Consider the following 27,509-nt stretch of genomic DNA (forward strand, 5'->3'; position numbering starts at 1 on the left):
AATTATAGTTATTTAAAAATATTGCAACTTGGTGGGTTAATTTTTTTTATTTATGTACTTATAATGGAAATTATCAAGGCATTTTATCAGGGATATAAGAAAATAAAACTGCAAATTTTATTATTAAACCTAAATATAAATTTATTTGTAATATGTATTTTCTCTATAATATGGAAGTTACAAACTGGGTCCAAATTAAAATGTCTCATGATTACTTATTAAACAAAAATCTTTGACAAATCAGATTCTATCCTCTCAATGATTTAAAAAAAAATAATGACATCTATTTCTTGCGGAACACAATACACAATCTATCACTAAATTAATGTATATTAGTGTGCTTACAAATACATTGACGGTACATTTATTTTTTAAAATAATTATACAACAGTCGATCAAATTCTTAATTATCTCTTCCTTTTTATTCAATCTGAGACTTTTGAGACTTGCACCTATTTTGCTTTATATAAAGTATTCAGTTACGTGAAAACCACCGCTTATTCTAACTTGACATCAGCAAAAGTGTCATCTAGTACTTAACCTAATACAATAACTTTAGATCAATCAAGGTCATTAAGAAATATGAATATTAGTAGATTTAATCTACTCCATTTGCTTTGTTATCAGATGGATACTTGTATTAATTACGAATATAAAATTACTTATCAACTAACATATGTTGCAGGGTGGGTGAGTGCTTTAAACTCTTACATAATTCTATATTTACCCACACAAGTGAACGACATTTGTACTTTGTTCACCAACTGACAAATGAATAGGAAAAGCCTTGTATGGCAGTGAAAACTCCTTCGCAATTTCTTTAACTTGATATAATCCATTAAGCTTGATACTGTCTTATTACCACAATTTAATTTATGTCTTGAAAACAATATATATGATAAAGTAACTGATGCAGAATTAACAAAAATTTTGCTACAATTTCCTGAGCTTTAGGCTCATGTATTATCTAAAACTAGCGTACTGCCCACTAATAAAAGAAATTCATATGCAACAAATTAAATTCTGAAGTACATTGGAATACATTTGCAGAAATAAAATGTATTAACCATATAGTAAAAATAAACGAACATTGAAGTACCGAAGTGTCAGTGACTAACGTAAAATACACCATAATCTAGCATCTCGTTAAAGAAACGCTGCGGAAAGTAGTAAGGGAGGATGCCCACAGGGCAGAATGTGTAGCTCCGGACGAGTGAAGCGTGAGGCACCGAGTGGCGAGCGGCTGTCCGCTGCACGTTACATGATGCGGCAGTTCTCTTCACCCTCCCGGATTTCGCCCAACTGGAAATACAGTATAATTATAATAACATATCAAATTATCACACAGATAAATAACTTTTATTTACTTATATTAATATTTTCTGGTAAATAAAACAATAAGAATAATAGTAGAAAATCACGTATATATTTATCTATTCTAACATTTGATTAATTAACTAATTAAAAAAGAATAACTTCTAACATTTCGATTTCTGTTGAAACGCATCAGAACAGATATATAAAATAATAACTTGCGGTATTTAAATTAATAAATAAAAAAAATAGCGCTTAATAAGTATATTTATTACTAAGCATTTTTGTATTATAACTATAAAGTATAAATACAACATACGGCTAAAAAATAAAGTTCAGGTAAGATGTAACAAATGATTGATATTGTCAGACAGAAGAAAACTAGAAGACTATGAAAGAAATTATGGCCATTAATATAAAAAAAAAGTATGAAATTAAGATTATTACTATTTTTTAATTTTAAATAGTATTATAACAAATTATACCTAGTACGTATTATTATAGAAATAAACCTTAATCATATAATAATAACAATTATGTTAATAATCCTCCTTATTGAATAAGGTTTTAGTATTGTAATCTAGAACAAACAATTATAATATATTATTATAATTTAATAACAGAATATATTAAAATAATAGAACTCATTGTATTCTTATGTGTATTACAATTAGAAGTTCATTCTACTCCAATCGAGTACCTGATCACGACGGGGGAATTTGTGCGCGAGTTCACGGTGTCTTTGGGCGCTGGTGCTCACTTGCCGCCGCTGTCTCTCAGAAATGGCTACCTCCTGTAAATTTCAAAAAGTCTCGTCATTAATAATTAAATCAATTACATCATGTTTAAATGAGGATCATGTATGTATACATAAAAAAGAAATGTTTATTTTTTATGCCACTCTGATATTATTATATTATGTAACTGGTTAATCAAAAATATGTTTATATTTGTAGTTGTGTCATTGTACTATTTTGTTACTGACCTTCCTGATCCTTCAAACAAATCTCTATATTTTCTTACATGACAATTTACAAATATAAAAAATAAACATGTTTACCTCCTGGTCATTGTTGAGGAGTGCTGTGGTGAAGTTATCGGCCACAAACCACTTCTGTCCCTTCATGACGATGTGATGCGGAGGGTCGTGGTCGGCACCGGCGTCAGCAGACCACACGGTGGCCACCGTGCCAGGCTCCAACTTCACGGTGCGGTGGAATTTGAACACCGTCTCCTGGTCGCCGGCCTTACGGATGATCTGGTAACCGCCAAGGCTCAGCTCCTGAGGGTAAAAATTTAGGTTTAATTTAATTTAATTTATACTTACACAGTTATAATAAAAAGTAATAAGGTAAAAATGTACTTTTACAGATACTAAGAAATACATATTTTTTATTTATATTAATAAGGATTGGTTTTATAAATAGATTAAAAATGTTTAACATATTTACACTTATAATATTGAATACTTAGAAATTAGTACTGATAAACAGTACTTTTCTAGATGTTGGCTTGATAAGATACAGAGGTGTCAGCAGGCAGTAAATAATCGTATATTTATTTTTCCCCGGCATGAAATTTATAGTCCACGTCTCATTCTGATGTATAAACTATATTACTTATTATAGTATATTATTAAATATAAACAACACTTATATATGAATTAATATACATATATAACCTTAGTTAAGTCCCTTTTGTATTTGTTTTTTTGGCACAATAAAGTTATTATATATAATTATAATTACTGTAAAGTTACATCAAAATCCGTGGAGTGTATTTGCGGGAGAGAGTAACAAACATCCATCCATACTCACCGACTTTCGCGTTTATGATATGAACAATAAATAAGATAACAATAATGGTACCTTCTTGCCCTTGTTGCGTATCTTGACGAAGGTCCCGTCGGGGCAGGCCTCGGCGACCTCGAGGTCCCCCTTGGCGCTGGCGGTGACGCTGTAGTCGCTGAGGCTGCGCTCCTCGGTCTCGTCGAGCAGCGTGCGCTTGCGCGCGGCCCGCAGCGGCGTGGCGCGGCGGCCCGGGGTGAGGCGGCCCGAGCTGCCGATGCCGCTGGACGCCGCGCCCGACGCGCGCGACTCGCGCCCCGGAGACTGCGACGTCAGGTTCAGCCTGCGCATACCGACTCCATATAGACCGACATATATCGACTTACTTTCGAATGTCTCTTAGATGTCCGGGACTCGCGCCCCGGGGATATCAGTTTCAGCCTGCACATACCTATAGACTCGATATAAACGAACATCTCTAAACGAACTTCCGAATGTCCATTTGCAGGTAGAACCCGTATTATTCTTGGATGTAAACTTTTCGACTTTATTAAGTTAAGTTATGTAGTTTTATACTACTTAGTCCAGGTAATTTTTTAATCTTTGAACAACCTGGACGGTCATACAATTTGTTGTGATTGTTTGAACATCTAGGTTTAACAAAACGTGAAGTAAAAACGTTGTACCCCTTTTTATAAAAATGACTCGGATTGTAGAGTATGAAATTTCGTACATTTATAGTTTAAATAGAGTACAGAATGCTAAAAACTTAAAATTTTGTTTTATAAAGAATGTCATTAGATACACATACACATATAGAAGTTACATCTTTGACAATAGATTCTTAATAATGTTCAAACTAATAATTTAAATTAATTATGATCTAATTTCGACCATTGAAGTATGGAAAATTTTATAGTCATTGATTAACATTGTTAAAAATTATAAGTGTTAGTCACTGTGACATGTCACTTTAGCTATATGGCTAACTAGCCAAGCCGGTTAACTACCTTTGATTTTAAGTAGCAGTATTAATATACACGGATCAATTATAGAGGAATAATTAAATTGAATATGAAATAATGTTTACCTGTCCTCTTCGCCCTCGAGGAGCGCGCGGTAGGTGGCGATCTCGTGGTCGAGCGTGATCTTGATGTCCATGAGCGTGGTGTACTCGCGCAGCTGGGCGGCCATCTCGTCGCGCAGCCGCGCCAGCTCCTGCTCCAGGGACGCCAGGTCCTCCGCGTGGCGCGCGCGCTCCGCCTCCAGCTGACGCTCCAGTTCACGGCAACGGTTCTGTGGACATTCACTTTCTAAGTCATGGAGACCAAATCTTCACTCATCATACAATTTAATTAAACATCGGCGTGTAGACTGCGAGAAGTCGGAGTTTGGTGTAAATCCCTAGTGGTGGCCTCAGCCTAAAGCCGTATCCATCAGCAGGGAGTTGGTCTTCGCCCGCTCCATAAGTCTTTCCGCGGGTTCGGAGTGCATCTGCAATCTCTCGCTATCGTCCGATGAAGCTACAAAGTTGAGCTGCGGCATCAGATTAGCCCAAAATAAAAAATGTTTGATTTCTTGGTCTCAAGTAGTACAACTCTATATTCAAACTCTATTCATTGCCTGATGATGCCTCGTTTAGAGGCGATACACATGTCGCAATATGGGTGTAGACTCAATAACGGTTGGAATTTGATCACCAATAGAAACGTCATGACGTTTCCAGCAAGTGTGGTCATATTTTCGCACTGAATAACTGTGGTTTCACACAGTGATGGTAGCGGAATTAGACAAAATTATATATGTACATCAATTAAGTAATGAAGTAGTCGTTCGCAAACTATTCACGAATTAGGATTCGATAGGTATTTTACCTACTATTGTTATTGCGTGTTCTACTTAAGTCTACTTTGATTGATGTGTAAACAAATTATTTTTGTTAATTGAATATCAATAGTATCACCTTTATGTACCTATAATGCCATATTTTTCCTCCACGGCAAACAATGTCAAACAGTATAGTTATTATTTATAGTAAAGTAGAAAGATGTAGGTACAACTCCATATACAAAAATAATATGTAACATTGATACATTTATAGTCTCCAATGTGTATATTAGAGACAATAACACTATAAATTTATATGTATATTTTAAATGTTATATTTAATGCATTATAAATAGAAAGTGTCTATATGATACTCACGCTGAGTGCAGCGTTCTTGTTCTCCAAATCATTAAGCTGCGTATTGAGGGAGTCGATACGCGTACGCACGGTGCGCAGCTCTTCGACGGCCACTGTCGCCGCTTGACTGTTGCGGCTTGCCGCGCCTTGCAAGTTCTTCAACTGCAACATAAGTACACATAGATTTTGGCACATTTGTGATAAATTGGAATGTTGGATTTACTAATCCAGCCAGATCAATTTGTTTTAGATGACCGGAGGACATAGATTGCAATTTCTGAAAGGTTATCGGTCGCCAACTTCCGTCTAAACTCTAACATTAAAGAATATAATATACATAAAAGTTATGTAAATTCTAATAATTTGTCATGGTCACAATGGGCTATGACATTTACATAATGTTCAATCGATATGACTCCATAACAAACCTTATTCTCATAGAGAGCTTCGATTTCATCTCGGTTAGCCTTGATGTTGACCTCTTGCTGCTCACGCAACTCCTGGAGGCTCTGCTGTAGTTTCGCCTCATACTGTTGTGCCAAACGGCCATCTAAAAGCACACACAATTGTTAATTTACGTATTAAACTGCACGACATGCAGTTGTCATAGGTTTCATAAGCTATAATAGTAATACCTATAAATTTTCATATCCTATATAAGATAATCAGGGACATTTTCTATATTTAGCGTTGATGTATACTACACAGTTCTATGTATCACTGGATAAATTTGGGTTGAACATGGCAGTGAATGATCTTAACACCGTCTCTTCGATAATTTTGTTTGAAATTGTATTTAGGTTTGTTTGAAAAGTGAGCACAAATACAAACTGACACATCACTTATGATGTCGATCTTATTGACACTCACAACCTTTGTATGTTTATCGCCGAGTAGTAAAACTTAGTGGTTTATTGCGTGGAGAGTGGTTTACTACACGGAATTACGCCTATGATCGTGAGTACAAATTTGACTAATCCCAAAAAAAATGTGTGTCAATTTATATTTCTGACTCTCTCTTGGTGCAAACACCAACATCAAACAAAAAATAATCTGAGAGACTATAGGCTCGCCTCCTGCCACATTGTATTAAAAATACACCGACCTATATGTGGGTATGTTAAATGTTGCGTTCACCAAATCATCGACACTTAATAATGCTTCTGATTATCCCATCTAGAAATACGACCGTGACGATACGTTGTTATATACATCATTATAACGTACCAATTTCGGTGATCTCGACTTGTCGCCTGGTGCGAGTCTCCTGCAGTTCCTGCTGGAACACCTGGTCCTTGAAGGAGAGTTCCTCGCGCAAGCTCTGAACGGTGTTCTCCATGTCGATGCGGCACAACATTTCCTCTTCGAGAGTTTTACGCGTGTCGGCGTACACCTTGCGCAATTTCTCCAGCTCCTTAGCCAGATCCTAAGAACAGTGATTAATATTTTAATGTGTAAATTAATAATACTAAGTAATAAACTAATACAAATTATTATTATAAATTAGAAGTGGAATTTGTTTATTTATTACACCTTAATGAGTTAAGCAATACAAATAGCTCCTTATCTCGAATACAGCCGTGCGAACTCCTGTCTAAATTAGTATAATACTGTAAGGTTCTAAGAGTTTATATATAACTTGCTTTAAATATTGATTTCACAGAATGATTCAGGTAAATGTAATACAAACGTAACATATTTCTAGAACGTAAACTATAAAGACAATTTATAAATATAATTTATCTGTGTTCATTTCTATGAATCTAATTAAAACCAAAGTTCCAAAACATTTCAATAGAAAAAAAAAACTTTAAATCACTAACTAACCCATAGTTGGTGATTTAAAGTCCTATGGTTGGGGAGGTGAAAATGTTTATTTAAATATTCACTTACACGAGCTTCATCCTGAGCCTTCTTTTTGTCTGCGAGGGCGGTGTTATATTTGTTGCTCTCCTCAGTGAAGCGTGTTTCGTAGTGACGCGCCAAGTTTTCGGCCTGCTGAAAGTCTTTAGTCTTCTTGTCCAATCTGAAAGTATTTTACAATGGTTACTAATGAATATATTTCTATAATTACTAAATATACAGATATAGTAATTATAAAAAAATAAACTACACTTCAACGTTTATGTATTGTATTATTATTAAAAGATGCTTTACATAGTATAAAATGAAGTCGCTTCTGCTGTCGGATCCCTTAGATTTTTAAACTATGCAACGGATTTTAATGCAGTTTTTAGCAATAGATAGAGTGATTCAAGAGGAAGGTTTATATGTATTAGTTAATATTATAGTAAAAATAGTTTAATAAAGTTAGAAGATTTAAAAAGTCCATAAATATGTCATAACATGTATTATATTATGATTAAAATGGAAGATATACGACAAAAACTAATTTTGGGAGTCTGGAAACCAAAACAATTCTAAAGTTGAATTGAGTGAATTGATTTCTAATTCTGTTCCATTGAAACTATAAAAAGTAAGCGATAAAGAATATATTTTTAGATAACATATTAAATTCCTCGCATAACTTCTAAAATACTCAAATTAAATAGCTAATGTTATAAATGTTGATGACTTCAGCTTTGTGAAATGGTGTATGTCCGGTTTCAGCATCGTGGCGACGACGTGATGACCGTGATCGCTCACTGAATCTATTCTAATTGATTGTATCGTTAGACAGTTTATGCATCTTAAATGGGAAAGTAATACCTTAGTTGCAACATATATGTAAGTAAAGTAACGTGACTATTCGAAAATAATTAAAAACTCATCCATGAACACTGGGCACACATGCATATATAATATTTACAATATTATATATGTATGTGTGTGTGTGAGAATTGTTGTGAAATCAAATACTTTTTAAAATATCTTTTATGGTCGCGATGTCAAATGGACTTGTTTGACTACATGATAACGATAACGGTTAGGTACAATCTTTTTCAGTTTTCCTGTAAAATTGATTCAGTTGTTTCTGTTGAAAAAAATAAATAGTTCTATTTTGGATATTACTATGTAAGGTGTAAATTCATACTAATATGTATAGAAAATCTAAAGGGTTTGTTTGTTTTAAGAGCTAATATATAATTATAACCCAATGCTTGTGATGTAATGCTATTTAATATAACATCACGCTATAACCTTTAGGAGTAGAGTTTAATGAAAATTTTCAGAAGAACTGTGAAGCACAAATGAAGTAATAGCTCGAGCGGGCAACATGACGACATGTAGTGGGTGGACAAACGACAGCAGCTGCCATTTTTTTTAGTTTACTGCAGATTAAACCGCGGCGAACAACTAGTCTAAATATGCTTTATTAGATATGATTTAATCTGTAGGTAGATGATTCAATTTACAACATTAAGCTTTAGCTTCAATACTAAATAAGGTATACATTATTATTCACGCTGCTAAGCGACATTCCAAAAACAAACGGTTGAGGTTATTGAATACTGGAAACCGTGACATCGAAGCAAGGTGAGCGTACAGAAACGGTGAAGCCTTGTTTGTCGCTATGCAGGCATGCGGCCCTGCGCCGTGTCGTGGCAATATATGTTTTAATTCCAATATCCGGTTTCTTAGAACTCATCACTAACAACCAGTACTAACATTTATTGAAAACTTTCTCCTGCAGCACTATTTGCACGTGGGTGGGATTTTATAGTGAATACAGGACTATCCCGTTTCTTTATAGTAACATATAATTTCAATATAAATATTTTTACTTTTTGTAAAGCATTTCAATGTTAATACTTATTTTGAATATTTTTAAGATAAGTCTGACATTTATTTATTGATTTACAAGTCAGAAAAATATGTTTATTAATAAAATATTAATCTCTTCTGTATATTACACACGTGTATCGGAGAGTTTCTAATTGTTTGCAGACATTACAGACACTGTATTTTGTGCAGTGTATTTTATTTTCTTCCGTTAAAAATATAAAGGCCGTGTTACATTGTATTCGGAAAGGCTAAAGGCGTGTGAACGTATTTGAAAATTGAACCTAATACATACAGCCGTCAAACCTTATGAAAATACAGCTACATTCCCGCCGACAGATACCAAAGATTAACCTATTTATTGACGTCGCGTGCGCTCGAGACTTAGACCTTGGCCGATATTTGTAATTTCGTACTAAACAAACGCGTGATCGAAGACATTATAAGAAAGGGGCACGTTGGTTGTCCGTGTCCCACATTTAGAACTGCGATACCTAACCGGTACGGAACCGCAACATGAAAATAACAGAGATAACGCTAAACTATTGATTGAGCAACGTACCGCGTAGTCAATGTAAACAATCGGTTACGTAAATATTAAACATTTGAGAATTTTATTTAGAAGTGATGTCAACGTTCTGTACTGAACTAGTACAAAATGACCTCTAGCTACCTACCTACCTTTAGGTATATATACTTACTTTGTAAAGGTCATTTTATGTAGATAACTAATGTCTACTATATAGATAGAACTCTCATTTTCAGTTTAGAAACATTCTCTCAAACTCTACTTTTACGTGTCGAGTCACTAATTCGGATATTTTAATCATAGATCAATACTTTTTTAAACAAGTTTGAGCGGACCGTTAAAAACTAGATATTCTAATTTCGAAGCGTACGCAGACAAAAGTAAGTAGGTAAATAAAAGAGTATCTTTTATGTTTTTGACACGGATGTCTATAAATATCTTATTTTTTTTATTCATTTATACAATAATTACATTGATGGATTACAGATAGTCACATACTCTATATGTAGATATATACAGTATGCAGAATACAGATTAGGGTTATTGATAATTGTTAAGACTGTGCTGCGACTTAAAACAAGCTTAGTACTGATAATCTTAAGTGTAGTTGTGTTATATTTTTCACAATTATTATTTTCTTTGCACGTCTATAATAGATGGGCGGGATAAAGGGACGTAGCTGAGAACGAAGGATTTATTTTGAGCAGTAAATATTGAATGTTTTAAATGATAATAAATATAAAATAAATGACCGAATTATTCCCTAATGATTACTGAGAGAAGCCTTAACATAAATAGCAAGTATATTTTGTTCCCAAACAAATCTATTTATAGAAGAAATAATTGATACGAAACCAACATGACAAAATTCTTTGCAAAGAGTTAAATAATAGTACATATATCTAATAATTAAAAATAATGAGAAGCAAAAAAAGGTATACCTATGTCATAGTCGTTGAAGACGTAATTGAATTTAAATAGAGTGTTATTAGAAATGGATTTTCTCTTGGTACCTACGTTGAATTGTTGCACACATGTGCAAAAATGTCGCTAATTTATAAATAAATAAAATATACGCGACGTGGGAGGCATGCGGCGAGGGCGGCCGACGGGTTACTGAGGATTATCAATATGAATCTATATATGTTTACATATATTATATAGATTAAGTTGAATAACCAAATGTCTCAATACCGATGACGCCATCATTATTTTGGTACCGAAATACCGTCACTGTCGCATATCCAGGCTACCGGCGAATACCTGTACCGAGTTTAGCATTACGTCATTGAGATCGTCATTACGAATGTTCAGTCATTGAAAGGCTGCAACAACTAAGTTTTTTCCTGTACGATAATGACTTACACAGAAGTTGGAAGATTATATATAGTAGTTTATTTCTAGAAGTTCATAATTTTTTTGCAAATGAATTCATTTACTTTTCAGATCAAATCAACAATCTTAATAATATGTTAAACGCGAAAGTTTGTAAGTATGGATGTTTGTTACTTTCACGCAAAAACTACTGAACGGATTTTGATAAAACTTAACAGTAATATAGCTTATGCATCAGAATAACACATAGGCTATATTTTTATTGAAATTTAAGTCGGGTGAAACCGACTATAAATTATATACCGACCTTAAATATAAATGAACTAGCTACTTGCCCCGGCTTCGCATGGGTGTACATGTATTATATATATAAACCTACCTCTTGAATATTATACTCTATCTATCTATTAAAAACACCGCTTCAAAATCCGTTGCGTAATTTTAAAGATTTAAGCATATATAGGAACAGTCAGCGACAGCGCCTTTATTTTATACTATGTTATGATTCTCTGTTGTTGTTGCAAAAACCTTTGCATGAAAAGCATAGAAGGAACATAGAAATATAAAGTGAAAAAAAAGTGTGTGCAGGTGTTTTTCCTGAAGGATGTAGTAAGACAGAGTATAAAACAATAGCAAAAGATTGAATGTGTATACTCTTGTAAAAGGAATGTGGTAAACTGAATCAAGAGGGCCAGATTTTTTTAATTAAGTACTGTGAGTTTTCTTTATAATATATAATATATAAATATAAAGGTATTCTAAATATCCAAAACCAATTGTTCTGGCATCAGTGCATTTTACTTATTTTAGGTTATTTTATATTAAATTCATACAAATTTCAATTTGGTGACTTTGTACAAATTTTATAATAATATAGCAATAGATAAGAAAGTCACAAACAAGATAGACTAATGTTTGATATCATTTAACCTTGCATTATCTTAACAATAAATAAAAATGCACTTGCACCAGCAACTTCAAGGCACCGGAAATGATGTTTTCAAGATAATATTCATGCTCCTAATTAGTAAGCAGTCAAAACGAATAAGTCAAGGTTTGCATAATAATATATTCTGTAAGACAATGACTGTAAATTAATTAAATTAAATTATATTATATTAACAATAACATAACAGAATTCTTAAGTATCATTGTAAGAGAGGGAAGGGATTGTTAGTAATGTGCCATATACCATGTCATCTTGAGTTGATCTTCCCCTGGAAATCATCCTTATACATTCCTAGTGCATTTTCACAATGGGCTTATTGACCTCAACTCATACTCATCTTATGACCTTCCACCCCCAGCTATTACCATACGTTAAACGTTACAGAAGAACTACTTTGTTATCATCCTTTAAAAAAATTGCATCATCTAGTCCCAAGCTAAGCTAAACTTGTGCTATGAATGCCAAAAAAGTTAATAAAAAACTTATTTTTAAATGTACACAATATACAGGGAAAGCACCCTGACCGATACAAACAATCATACTCATGAATACAAATGTTTGCATCCTGCGAGTAATCAAATCTGCAACCATAGCAGCTAAGGTGAAGTGCTAAACTGCTAGGACACAGAGGCAACTGATTTATAAGTATATTCCATAGTAGGGTAGTCTATACATTCATCTAACAGAGGACCGACATAATAGCATTTTTTAAGCCTCAGACTAATTTCAATAATATATTTTCTATTCATTAGGAACATTTCCTTTCTATTTTTTAAATTACTGGCAATTAATATCTACTTTCTTATAATTATGTCAAATGATGTTGTGGTATTATCATCTCAAAACTATATGTTGCTTTAAAACAGTTCTAAATTAATTTGTTTTATATAAAATGAAATACAATTTTATTGCTGAAGATAAGTCAGTATATGCTTAATACTTTGTGTATTTATGAATTTTTCTTGTATAATTATTCTTAAATAGTATTTTAATGTCAAGATTTATTCACCTTGACACAAATAGATATTTCGGCATCATACAAAGTGTGGGTCATGTAATAATTGAAGAAAAATAATATGTCCATTGACTAAATTTATCACAATTCTATGAACAAGTATCAAACATTGCTAATAATAATGAAACATCAAAAATGCCCAGTTTTATGATGTGTAGTATTTAATAATAACTACAACAATAGGATAATTATTGGATATACATGTCTATATAAACATTCAGCTTATAGAGTCAGAGACAGACAGTTGGATGCTTATTATTTATTATTACTTTGTACTATATTATGAATGAAACTGATATTATTACTATTATTTATACTACAAATAATAAGTCACAATGTGATAGTGCACCCTATGTGATTGGTCTACTTATAGATATACATGTGGCTACTTAGGTATGTGACTGATATAGTTATATTGAGCTATGATGTCACGATGTCGTAAAACCGAGGCCACGCGCCGTCATACCGCGCCCGCTCTAAAACCTCGATGATGACGTAAAGTTAATGCTAAGGTTAGCCGGAAGAAGAGTTAGAATGCTTTTAATAAGCAATGACGTGATTTATAATAGAAACTTTGACATAACCTGCATTACAATGCGGTAATTTGATATAGTAATGATAACAAACTTACCGCTTCTTCAAATCATCGTTTTCTTCGTAAAGCCTCTTCAAATCAATTTCCAACTTGGCCTTCTCACGAGATGTATCGTCTAACAGTTTTCTAGCGTCTTGCAATTCATGCTCGTACATTCCCTTGATATTGGAAACTTCGCGGCTGACGACCTCCTGTGTAGTCTGAATTTCACGACGCAAACCTGAGTTTTCACTTTCGAGCTGACGTACTTTATCAATATAAGCGGCCAAGCGGTCATTGAGGTTTTGCAATGCATCTTTTTCTTGAAGTCTGCTATGTCTTGTTGGACTTAAAGGGCTACTGGGCCGGCCGGCAGAGCTAGAAGGGCGGCTACCAACAGGAGTGCTTGATTGCGGAGGGCTTTGTACAGATGACACCACACTTATGTTTGATGTAGATGTTACAGTCTTTTTTGTTTTAGACGACATTGTAAAGTAATGTTTATGTCACAATAATTAATATAAATATATTAAAATGTATGAATTCACAATTTCACCAACGCTAACAACAGACCAAGCGAGTTCTCGGAAGAAATCACCACAAACGACAACCAATCAAATTGTAAATCCAAGCTTGTGTGGTCACGTGACCATTGAGTCACAAATAATGTTGCCAGTATTTAAATTTATGATTATTTCTTCGATAATATTCAACTATTACACTATCAAACTCTAAAGGTTTTTATTATGTTTCAAACGATTTCATCTAAAATCTATTCATATAATATTTTGTAGTCAATTCAAACTCAGGTAACTCAAATAAATACTTTAATACTAATACAATTGAAGTATTTATTAAGAATTAAGAACTCTGAACGTTATTCGTTGTAATCATTGATCATAATTATAAAGTTATATACACATACTATTATTTGCAGTAATAAATTTAAAACATTTTTACTAAAAACAACAAAAAAAATTTGCTAAGTATAAAAAAAAATTAAAGCAATTTCTGTCTAATTGGCCCCATGTAGATAAATGTCATTGTGTAATTGACTGTATAAACGATGTATAATCTGACTTTTGTACGATAAAAAAAAATTACTTTAATAAATTTGTCACTTGACTCCTTTTATGTTTTATTAATACAAAATAATATAAGATATTATGATACTGCAGAGGTATTAAGAAGTGATTGAATAGATTGACTTATAGTGACATTGACAAAAGCCAACGACAGCACAGAGAAGTCAAATGGCATTCTGACAGTTGTGTCTTCTAAAATTCACAATTTTAGTATATATTTTTTAAATTCTTAACTTGAAAGTAATATTTATTATTTATATTTACAGTTATGATTGAAATTGTATAAACAATGTCTGATGTTAACAGTTTATTTGATTGTTTTGACGAGTCAGCTCAAAATGAAACTCCTACGCCGTTCCCAAGCATTCAAAACAGCAAAGATATATCGTAAGATTTCATATAACCTCAAAAGCAACTTACCTAAATTTAGCCGTCACATAGTTATTTTTTATATTATGTAGTGTTGTGTTAAGTCTACTAAAGTCATTGATGTATTTCAGTGAGCAATAAAAGTGTCATTGAGGGCAAGAGGGTAGTAGTATGGTTTATTGCACCAAATCTTGTAATATGGAGGGAAACCATGTGAATAAATCTTGGGTAATATGACGGCATGAAGGTGCAACTTGTTTCCATTTTGATGTTATATTTGTTCTAAAATACAGTCATTCTTCTAAGTTTTAGATCAGTCATCTACAAAGTTTTAGAGTAGTAGCTCTAAAACTTTGTAGATATACTATATTATTACAGTTGATTAGGAGATATTAATCGGATATCTTTTAGCAATTTTTTTAATTAGCCTAATTTTTTTCTTTAAATTTTAGTGCCATATCTCAAGATTCTTCATCATCAACGAACAAACGGCCACATGAGGAGGTAGAGTATGCAGATACATCAGAAGCAAAAAAAACAAAACCTGATGAGGATCCTTCAGAATTAATCAGTGACATTAAGTAAGAAAGACTTCATTTGTTAAGAAAGACTTTTTACCTAACATTTTTTTATGTGTAAAAAAAATAACCTTAAAATAACATAAAATATGGAAATTATTTAATTTAAATTAATTATTAATATTTCATTAATATTAAAAATTTATATGAATAAAATCTTGAGAAACAATGATTATTACGGACTTTTGAAATGTTCTTGTATCTAATTTTATTTTATTTACGAGTATTATAAATTAAACTGAATGAATACATATTTCTTTTTAGCTTAGAACTACTCAATTCCCGAATTGTTATACACACTTTAGAGACACATGAAGGCTGTACACATGAGGTGGCAATACCACCAAACCATGAATATGCACCACTAATACCCCTCACATCCGAACCGGCCAAGCAATACAGTTTCATATTGGATCCCTTTCAAAAAGAAGCCATATCATGCATAGACAATGTGCAATCTGTACTAGTTTCAGCTCACACATCTGCTGGTAAAACAGTTGTCGCCGAGTAAGTATTATTTATTCTAAAATATGCTTTGTGCATACATGGTAATGGGAGTTGGAAAAAAACTTTCTGCTTTTATACAAAAGAAGAAAGTTTTTTTCCATGACAGCTTAACTTTAGAGGATTTAGGATAGGCTATTGAAAATAATGCTATGACCATTATGTGCTGAAAATAAAATCATAATGAATGCTAAATGAAAAAGAGAGCAATAAAGTGAGGGATGCAATGCAACTTGATGCATTAGGGGAAAACTTGTGACACAATTTTTTAAATTTATTGAACGGTATAATCTTATGTCACATTTAACATAAAAACATTACTGTAATTATGAAATAAAATTATAATTTTATGTTGCAGATATGCCATTGCTCTTTCACTAAAGAACAAACAAAGAGTCATATACACAACCCCAATAAAAGCACTTTCCAACCAGAAGTACAGAGAGTTCTCAGAAGAGTTTCATGATGTTGGTCTTATTACAGGAGATGTCACTATTAATCCCTCAGCTTCTTGTCTCATTATGACCACTGAGGTACCATATTTTATTCACTATTCCATATGCGATATTTCTGGGGCTGTAATTCAATTAATAAAAATCCTTTCAGATTAAAAAATACATTAATCCATAATTTAATAATAATAATCTCAAGACAATTCACACAGCGCCATCTAGACTAAAGTTAAGCTAGCTAAAGCTTGTGTTACAGGTACTAGATAACTGATACAAATACATAGATATTTCTTTTTTCGTAAATACATACATATTATACATAGAAAATGTTTGAGCCGTGCGAGGAATCGAACCCGCAACCATCGGACGTAAAGTGGCGTGCTAGGCTGCTATACCTTATATATTTCTAATCTATAATTTTACGATCATGTTATAGTTTCAATTATAAACTCTGTAACATAGCTTTTGAGTACATCTCACAAATAGCTCCTATAAAATTGCAACCCTGTTAATTAGAATTTGTTATAATTGAAAATTATTAGCAACTGTGTTATGTGTAATTAGAATGCAGCAGATTCCATATGGGAAGGTAGAGAGGACCTAGAGACCATTGACTTCCACTTACAAGCAATAATCATATCAATCATGATAATTTAAAAATTTGTAATAGTCAAAAAATATTTAGAAACTGAATCTATTCCCAAAAATAGAAGTATTTATATTTGATTTATATTAATAATTATTTTACAGTTATGTATGAATTTTCATGATTACAGTTTTATTGTAGATAATATAATATTAATATAATTATAAAGTGTAAATACTTTTTTTACATGTTACAATTAAGATTCTAAGGAACATGTTGTATAGAGGCTCGGAGATTATGCGTGAAGTCGGATGGGTTATATTTGACGAGATCCACTATATGAGAGATAAGGAGAGAGGTGTTGTTTGGGAAGGTAAGTATTTTTCCATATTACTATGCAATAAAACAGACAGTGTTATGGTTTGATGTTGGTGGGTAATAATGTGTCTAACTACTCTATTGGAGATAACAGTATTGATTTAAGATACATATATTGTATACAAACAATTATGTATGTATATAGATAATGCAAGAGCAACACACAAGTTTCTTGCTCCAAAAAAATATGACAATTCTAATGTTTATTTCAATAACAATTTGTTCTGTTTCTGTCAATTTATTTTATTAGAAATATTCTTGGATAACTTATATAACCAATCCAGAACTCTTATAGGACATACATATATATATATATTAAGGATTATGAATTTTAAATTGGAAAAAATACATCATACAAGAAGAATTAAATATCTATTATTAAATCTATTTATTACTCCAATTGATTTTTGAGTTAATCATTAATATATATATGAGGTTCTCAAGGTGTGAAATTGGTTATAAGTTTTCTAAATGATTATAATCTTTCAGAAACATTAATCCTGCTGCCAGACAATGTACATTATGTGTTCCTGTCTGCTACAATACCCAACGCAAGGCAATTCGCCGAGTGGGTGTGTCGGCTACACTCGCAGCCTTGCCACGTGGTTTATACAGAGTACCGACCAACACCACTCCAGCACTATATCTTTCCAGCCGGCGGTGATGGTATCCATCTTGTTGTTGATGAAAAGGTATGTTACTTTACTTACTATGTGTATTTTTTTGCATCATTATTTTATTTATTTAATAAAGATATGTGGTACATACATTTTAAGTTTATATGCAATGACTATTGCCTACTGATTGTTGGCAAGTTATAGTTTATATCATGATCATTTTAACTTAATTGATTGCTTGAAGTATATCTCCTCAAACTCTCTGTTAAAGTTTTGGTATCAATGGTATTTAAGGTCATTAATACCAAAAGTTTAGCAGACATTTTTTTCCTTACCAATAAATTACGTCACAGTTATCAGGAGGATATTAATTGGTCACATTTTAATAGTTAATATTCGTGTTTTTCTACTAAAATTTAAATGTGATTTTGTGACCCCTGATGACTTTGATAATGTAGCGGATTACACTATCATGTACATGAGTATGCCTGTATTTTATCTTAAATAGCTGACCTACATAACAAACTATAATTTATATTATTATTAAAATAATATTAGCAATAATTTTATCTCTAATCTATAATAGACTCTTACTGTAATACTTCCTAATATTAATAAAAAAATATATTCTAGGGACAATTTAAAGAAGACAACTTTAACACAGCGATGGCGGTGCTCAGTAATGCCGGTGATGCGGGTAAAGGTGATCAGCGTGGCCGACGTGGTGGTTCTCGAGGGGGCAACCAGACTAATATCTTCAACATAGTCAAGATGATCATGGAGCGGAATTTTGCCCCCGTAATTATATTCAGTTTTAGCAAGAAAGACTGTGAGGCGTATGCCATGCAGATGGCCAAATTGGACTTTAACACAAGTGAGTTTAAGATCTCAATTGGTTGCAATTGTATAATTTTTGAAATGTTCTGCTTGGGTACCTCACTCCCACCTATTTTATAAACAGTGAGTCTGTTGAATAAGGCGGTGAAATTATAGAGTAAGAAGCGTGATACCTTTCTTCTTTGGAATGGGAATGCATGACCGGTATCTCGGGCACTACATAAGAAGGTCACATGTCTTTAAAATTGAAATCATAAGTTTATGAAATAGTACTTGCATACCTCAAAACGATTTTAACAAATATATATATATATATATAAATTAGACTAAAGCGCTGACATAAATGAATACACGTTCTGTCATAGTTTTTCTCCCGTAATATTAATTCTAATTTATTATTGATGTTCAGTTGAAGAGAAGAAGCTGGTTGACGAGGTGTTTAATAACGCCATGGATGTACTGTCCGAGGAAGATCGCAAGCTGCCGCAAGTTGAGAACGTAATACCACTGCTGCGACGTGGCATTGGCATCCATCATGGTGGATTGCTGCCCATTCTTAAAGAGACCATCGAGATATTATTTGGGTTGGGACTAATAAAGGTACTTTATTTTAATGGTAAATAAACAAAATGCTTTTTTTAAAATATGAATATGCAATAGTATACACTGAAGGGGCACCAGTTGAGGATGATAAGATGAACATTAGATCTGGTCAGTTAGCTCTTCGTAACATATTCACCAGGTATTTATCATGATGGTTTCCAGGGGGAACTGCGTGGAGGTCAACCTGAGATGGTACATTGTTTGCAATGTGGTCAAAAGTCCACATTACTAACAATCCCCTTCCATCCTAAATAAGCAAATTCGTACTTGATGGAACACATTATCCATTCTCTATAAGCATAAATAGTATCAGGGACATAACAGAATACTTTTGTATGAACTGGATATCCTTAATTTCTTGCACAACTCTGCTGTTTAATTTTTTCACCCATGTATGTCGTAAGTTTAGGATGGAATTGTATGTACCTTTCCAGCCACATACAGTCTATTCCTGCACCGATAGGGTATATTGAGCAGGAAGAACATATTTTGTTACAAAAACTAAAACTTACAATCCCAATTCACCTAGGAAAGGATCCTGAATAGAATAGAAAATTCAAAAACATTTTAAAGAAAGTCAAAATACTTAGATAGATATTTTAGTATTTTTATAAATAAAGTAACAATTTGTGGCTTGTCTAAATAATTTGCTTTTTTACAGGCTCTGTTTGCTACAGAGACATTTGCGATGGGATTAAATATGCCAGCCAGGACTGTAGTTTTCACATCTTGCCAGAAATTTGATGGAAAAGACTTCAGATTTGTAAGTCAAATCGTATTTTATTGTATTATTTGACTGTATCCTCATCAGAAATGAAAAAAAAAATGCGAGAAATAATAGATATCTTAAAATGTAAACTTTCCCTACTAAAATTTCGGGAGATACTTAAATATACTTTGGTGAAATTTATGCTTTTATTACAATAGAAAAACATGAATACTTAATGGATTTCTATTCACGTTTAATTCCGCTACAATTAGCATGTATGAGATAACAAATATCCGTCGTGGTAACTTTACTACCGTTAGGATTTTCTCTAGTGGTCATCAAATTCTGACCGTTGTAGTCTATGCTCATATTGTGACATGTGTATCACCTCTGAACGGGGTATCTACAGGCATTGAATAGAGTACGGATATAGATTGGAAGTAAAATAACACCTCATTCATTAAAATAGAAACATGACTGTAGTTGGATAAAAATAAATTAATATACATGTTGTGATAAATGATTTATTGCAGATATCATCTGGCGAGTACATCCAGATGTCAGGTCGCGCGGGTCGGCGAGGTCTTGACGACAAGGGTATAGTGATACTGATGATTGATCAGAAGATGACGCCTACAATCGTTAAGGACATGGTTCAAGGCAAAGCGGACCCCATCAATTCTGCTTTCCATCTCACATATAACATGGTGAGTATAGGCTCTATCTAATATTAGACATATCATTTGTCTGTAGTACACAGACAAATGATATGTCTTTAATGTAATTTTATTTCAATTCCTTTAGTTTTTGTGTGATTGTCCTAATTATTCCAATAGATTAATCGAATTGGGAAATTGATTTACTACATTAACTCTCAGAATTATTAATTTTGCTTGGTACTCTTAATATACAAATAATCTTATTTATAAATATTCATTACATAAATTGTGCACAGAAATATGTAAATACTGGTCATTAATCTATGAAATCTGCATTATATTAATATTAAATATCTTATAGGTTCTAAATCTGTTACGAGTGGAAGAGATCAACCCTGAGTACATGTTGGAAAGAAGTTTCTTCCAGTTTCAAAATCAGGCTTCGATTCCGGATCTAATAGACAGTAAGTTAATTAATTTTTTAAATTATAATTGATATAAATTTTTATTTGAAATAATTTTGTAAATTTTGTTTTTCATTAAAAATGACAATGGAAATTACTCTTACTACTACTTCTATATGAATATTGTATACAGGAAATATTCAATTAATTAGACTTTATAATGTTTGTTCGCTTCTTAGTACTGGATAAACATAAAAAAAAAAAAGAAATATTTCACCTACATATTTTAACTTTATCTATACAAAATCAACTTTTAAATCACATATAATATTACAGTCATTATGATAATAAGTACAACTTCAACTTAACACGTTTTTGCATTTGTAGTACTGTCGAACGAGATTGACGCGTCAATCCCTTGTAGCGTAGAAATAAAACGAAGTATTTTATTTTTTTAATTAATTGATACAATATTAAGATAAATTTACAGCTAATTTGCAAAACGTTAATACGTATATAAAAAAAGTGTTATTAACGAGTACAATGTTTTAATTAGTTGTCTATGTTACTGCAGTTGAAGAAATGCTTGGATGGATTTAAAATTATTTTTAGTACGTTTATACGTAACCTACGTATAATAATAGATCTAGGTAGTAGATAGATTAATACACAATATTTTTATAAAAAAATATTGTGTATTAATTTACCTACTGACCATACACTCCTCTACTACAAAACCTCTTTAAGTTAAATTACTGTACAGGCTTTATTAAAAATTTTAATAATATAATTAATTGTATCATTCTAAAGAGGCGAAGGATAAACAAAAGGAGTACAACGCACTAACAATCGACGAAGAGCACTCAATAGCAGCATACTGCACCATCAGGTCGCAGCTGGATCTGTTGGGTTCGCAGTTCCGATCGTTCATCACTCGCCCTGAATATCTGAAGCCTTTCTTGCAGCCAGGCAGATTAGTTAAGGTACAGATTTTCTTAAATATTAGGTTATATATGAGTGAGTGTAACGTCTTTAGAAAATTATGATAAATAATATGAAGGTGAAGAGTTTCTTTGTATGTTTGGATGAACTCGATAATCTCAGGAACTACAGGTTTCAATATGAAAAATATTTTAGAATTGAACAGCCCATTTTCATTAGTTTACAATATTATACATATTTATTTGTTATATGTTTGTATAGAAAGAAGAAAGCTATGGCCTAAATAACATTACGTTACCATTAGAAGGGGAGCAATGAAAAGTATTGCAAAAACAACTAATATGTAACATAGGCGAAGTTGCGCGGGTTAACTAGTAACTTATAATGTAGTATATATTATTGTTTAACATTTATTTAACAGTTTTTTGTATTAATATGTAATGGTACACCACATGTGCTAACGAAATGAAATACAGTAATACGCCGATGAAGGTATGAACCATAACTGAGAACCATTCTCACCTATTCTACAGGTTAAAACAGAAAAATATGAATATGACTGGGGTATCATAGTGAACTTCAGGCATCGCACGCAGAAAGGCAAGAAGGGACAGGAAGAAAACCCGTTAACATCGGAAGCTACCATCGTTGTCGACATACTGCTGCACGTGAAGAAATCTGTCGATGACGATCCGGAGAGCAACGTGCCCTGCCCGCCAGGAGAGGTGACACATAAATATATTCTTTTAAAATGTTTTACTCTTGTTGAGTAAAAACAATATGTACAGATATTTCTCATTGGCAAATGTCTGTACATATTTTTTTTGCAATAAACTAATTGTTTAGAATTATGTGTTACCTAGGTCAATAAATTTTTGTTTTTCTGTGCCGTGCACGGCTATCTCCGTAATATTTAATAATCGATTTTACTGCGGTGTATAAAAAAAAAAAACTGTCTGCTTGAGAATTAATTTTGAGATTTATGATATCTGTAGCATCGTTCAAAATTGTTTGCTATAATAAATAAATATACATAAACAGACTGGTGACATAGAAGTGGTGCCCGTTCTTCATACCCTGATCTATCAGATCAGCTCCCTGAGGGTATACTATCCTAAGGACTTACGACCCTCGGACAGTCGGAAATCTGTTCTGAAGACCATCGGGGAGGTCAAAAAGCGCTTCCCCGAGGGACCACCACTTTTGAACCCCATAAAAGAAATGAAGATTACTGACAAAGTATTCATAGACTGCGTTGATCAGATTAAAAAATTGGAAGAAAGGTGAGTAACTCATTTTATTAATGTAATTGTATTTATTTATACTCTAAAACTTTGACTTTCTATATGTCTCGCACATTTCAGTGAACAAGCAGCTTGTCTTGTAAGCTACGTTTCGGTTTGAAGCACACTTATGCCATATGTCACAACATACGGTAGACAAATTACAGGATACAGAAGCATCATATCCTAGAATGCGATGGTGGTGTTATTGATGTATATAGGTTGCTACTTATTATCAGGTGGGCGTCTTGTTTTCCTAATTACGTAAAAAAAATATTATCATATGTCCCATTAAAGATATACATACGATATTGGCCGATATGCTGATCTCTATCGCCATTATCCTCGGTGGTTTAGCAGTTTAGTGTACCACATTACCTCTGATGGTCGTGGGTTCCTCGCACGATACAAACATTTGTATTTATGAGTGTGATTATCTGTGTTGGTCTGGATGTTTTCTATAGTTTTCTGTACTATCAGATTATATGCACATCCTCTACACAATGACAAGAATCGCGGCGCTCTCACCGCCGCGTATAACAGCAAACAAGAACTGTATGAAGAACTGACGCAAGCGAAGGAGGATTTGAAGAAAGCAAAGAGTATACTACATATGGACGAGTTGAAGAAGCGGAAACGTGTATTGCGGCGGCTCGGGTACTGTACGGCTGCGGATGTCATTGAGATGAAGGGTCGCATCGCCTGTGAACTGAGCAGGTTGTAATATTTAACATTATCTATGCACCTGTAGTTTAATACGGGATTGTAAAGGAGTGATGTGACAGACGAGAACAAAAAACACCGGTATAGTCGCAAATATTTTAGTGACTAATTGTTTAAAACAATGTAGTAATTCTAAAAATATATATAACATAGTTTGTAATACGTATAATTTGTTTACGGTGCGGAAAAATATGGTATATTAGTTATATTCGTCTTTATGTGGCTAATATACCATATTTTTAACATTAGTTACATAATTTATTTAATGGTATTTCATTATTAATGTTATTAATTCAATATTAATTTATAGAGTCATGAAAATCCTTTAAGTAGTTTTTCCGTGAACGAGTAACAAACTGCCATCCATCCATCTATCTATCTATAGTCACAAACTTCGCGTTTATAATATCAGCAAAATAATCTTAATGTATGCAGCGCGGACGAGTTACTACTGACTGAGTTGATCTTCAACGGGGTCTTCAATTCGCTGACGTCGCAGCAGAGCGCGGCGCTGGTGAGCTGCTTCGTATGCGACGAGAACTCCTCGCAGCCCTCCGCCGGCGGACAGGACCTCAGGGGCGTGCTGCGTCAGCTGCAGGTACGGGACTTTGACTGTATCACACAATGTAATCATACACGCACGCACGCACGCATGCACCCATTTACATACACATACATCATTTTGTTCCTAGTCTATCTCTATTCTAGCTGAATTTTATGAACTGTCTAATTACCCCCGTACCGGGTATGGGGGCGGAATGTTTTAACACATTTTCCGTTCCTTTAATATGATAATAATAATTTATTTGCTCAAAAAAACAGTACCTACAAAAGATGATAATTCAAGCATTGTATGATTATAGTATTTACAAAAATATAGATAGCACTGTGTAAATTGTCCAGGGTAATTATTATTATTATAGTCAAATAGCTGTGCTATCGGTTTTACTCGCTTGAAATTTAGTCTATGTGTGAATTATAGCTATTCAGTAGTTTTTAAGTGAAAGAGTAACTAACATCCATCCTTCCACTCACAAACTTCTATTTACGTGTTTATAATATTAGTATAATATATATACTATAATATCTACCGTAATATTTAAATGGGATTAGTAATTACATCTACTATTCAGGAATACGCGCGTCGTATCGCGAAAGTGTCAATTGATGCTAAAATGGACATCGACGAGGACGAATACGTGAGCAAGTTCAAATGCACCCTGATGGACGTGGTGCTCGCGTGGGCGAAGGGCGCCACCTTCTTACAGATCTGCAAGATGACTGATGTGTTTGAAGGTAATTAGATATACTAGATATATCATTTCAAAAATATTTTGTTTCCAAGTCTGTTGGTCCGTCATCTTATTAATTTATTTCATTTACAGTTTTTAATCAATTTATCTGGTTAGGTCTCAAGAGTCAAATTCTTACTCTATGATTAAACAATGCCTACCTTCAAAATGTAGGCACTTGAGAAGTGAATATTTTTTATAAGTAATTTTCATTATTTTTTTAATTATTCTGCTATTCGGAGCAGAGGAAATTCCAATAAAAATAATCATAAAAATCTGTACTGCAATTCCTGTCCATTTATAAATAATTAACTAATTAACTAACTAACCCATACTTTGTTAATTCTTATGAAACTAATTGGATAATATATCTGGTTGTTATTTTTAGGTTCCATCATACGATGTATGCGACGTCTAGAAGAAGTTCTAAGACAGCTGTGCCAAGCGGCCAAGAATATCGGCAACACAGATCTCGAGAATAAGTTTAGTGAAGCGATCAAACTACTCAAGCGCGACATTGTCTTTGCCGCCAGTCTTTACATGTAAAATAGATGACTAATTCCTAAATAGATGCGTTTTATTTCCAATCCTCACCGCTATAAAAATGCATCCCTGTCAACTACATGTAGTTTGAAGGAATTATTATTGATATTAATAGTAAAACATGTAGATTCTCTTAATTTTTTTTTCTAAAGTTAAAGTTCCGATTTTATCTTTAAAGAACGTATTTATTATAAAAAAATAAGTATCAAAAGTAGAATTTCCTCCTTTATTAGTTAGCAGTTTTAGGAGGTTAATATTAAGGACCCGACCTGGTAACGAAGCGTTCGTTAGTACTGTTTATGTAAAAAATCTTATTGACATTCAAGCCTGCTGTACTACTTTTTCCTCTTTCAAACTAGTCTTAGCGGTTAATTTAAATATTTAATTAAATAATACATTAGAATGAGATAGAATTGGGAAGAATGAGAAGTAGCGGGAATGGATGAGAAAGGACGGGATGAAAAAAAGTATAGGAATGGGTTATATAATTCTAATCTACAGAGAAGCCCAGGTGACGCTCGATCAAAATGAATAATAAAATATAGTTGTTAAATAAAACACAATAATCACAATGTTATAAGAGAACTTTATTGTTGTAATTATGGTATATCTATAGCATGAACTGGCAAGTAACGAAAAGAAACAGTATTTCACTAATTACACTAGAGAACCATGTTCACAGAGTTGGCCGTGCCCAATACCAATTATTATCATTTAACTAACGTACGAAAACAATATAGATAAAAAACGATGACATCAAAATTTGTTTCCAATATAATTTCAAATTCTTTCACGTAAGTACATATATTTTATTTTGAATATACACCCTAAAAGCGTTAACAGGAATCGACATTTTGAAGTAACGGAAATATATTATTAAAATTTTATAGACAATTGTATTTAATAGATTATGTAAATGTGGGCAAGATTGCGAGACCACTGTCTCATATTAAGTGATGCCCACTGTTTCTTGCATTATATAGGGATTCCACATAAGGCTACCGCCACATTAAACTGATCTTACTAAAAATTTCTATCCCTGCAGATGTTGAAAATTTTTAATATAAACTCGTAATATCCAAAATTTACGGCCATTTTGGCCGTTTATTTCATCTTAATCCGTAAATTTACCAACTATTCTGAAATATTTGTCAGTCGTCATACTCGGTGTACACTGATAAATATTATTGTCATTTAGTGTGGAAGATTCGCCTTATAACATGTAACGTTAATGTGAGGTTAGCCTTATGGGCACAAAACAAAAAAAAAATAGCTTACACTAGTCTTTGGTGTCTGAATTGATATGTTCCACAATAAAATGCGAAATAAATGCAAATTTTCTAGCTATTATGTTTTGTGTAACTAAACGAGGTATTTGATTTGTGTCTATCAGAGTTATAAACTAAAACCGCGAAGTGCAATTAAAAATATCTGCACACCGCCCGAACCGGCCTATTCTATGATAAGTATACGCTATTATTATCTTTTAATACTTAAACGTTACAGTAAACACTCGCCCGGCGCGTTCGACTGCT

At 33.0% G+C, this 27,509-nt stretch overlaps 2 protein-coding genes across 2 annotated transcripts; one reads left to right on the plus strand and one right to left on the minus strand.

Annotated features, from left to right (window-relative positions):
- Positions 1-995: 995 nt before the first annotated feature.
- LOC131845837 (lamin-C-like) lies at positions 996-14,045 on the minus strand. The gene is made up of 10 exons (XM_059194970.1): positions 13,468-14,045; positions 7,179-7,311; positions 6,513-6,711; positions 5,714-5,835; positions 5,307-5,447; positions 4,192-4,397; positions 3,183-3,444; positions 2,375-2,596; positions 2,015-2,107; positions 996-1,302 (listed from the first exon to the last, which is right to left on the minus strand). The coding sequence occupies exons 1-10, from the start codon at positions 13,896-13,898 to the stop codon at positions 1,258-1,260; spliced, it is 1,854 nt and encodes a 617-aa protein (XP_059050953.1). The 5' UTR covers positions 13,899-14,045; the 3' UTR covers positions 996-1,257.
- Positions 14,046-14,717: 672 nt separating this feature from the next.
- On the plus strand, positions 14,718-25,982 carry LOC131845881 (exosome RNA helicase MTR4). The gene is made up of 18 exons (XM_059195030.1): positions 14,718-14,882; positions 15,317-15,445; positions 15,707-15,949; positions 16,305-16,479; positions 17,246-17,357; positions 17,852-18,054; positions 18,613-18,853; positions 19,226-19,416; positions 20,081-20,182; positions 20,662-20,835; positions 21,149-21,251; positions 22,002-22,174; positions 22,667-22,858; positions 23,175-23,416; positions 23,897-24,133; positions 24,575-24,737; positions 25,273-25,435; positions 25,820-25,982. The coding sequence occupies exons 1-18, from the start codon at positions 14,785-14,787 to the stop codon at positions 25,975-25,977; spliced, it is 3,099 nt and encodes a 1,032-aa protein (XP_059051013.1). The 5' UTR covers positions 14,718-14,784; the 3' UTR covers positions 25,978-25,982.
- Positions 25,983-27,509: the final 1,527 nt, after the last annotated feature.

This window comes from Achroia grisella, unplaced genomic scaffold (assembly GCF_030625045.1).
Source record: "Achroia grisella isolate CSIRO2021 unplaced genomic scaffold, CSIRO_AGI_Agris_v1 utg487, whole genome shotgun sequence".
NCBI classification, from domain to species: domain Eukaryota; kingdom Metazoa; phylum Arthropoda; class Insecta; order Lepidoptera; family Pyralidae; genus Achroia; species Achroia grisella.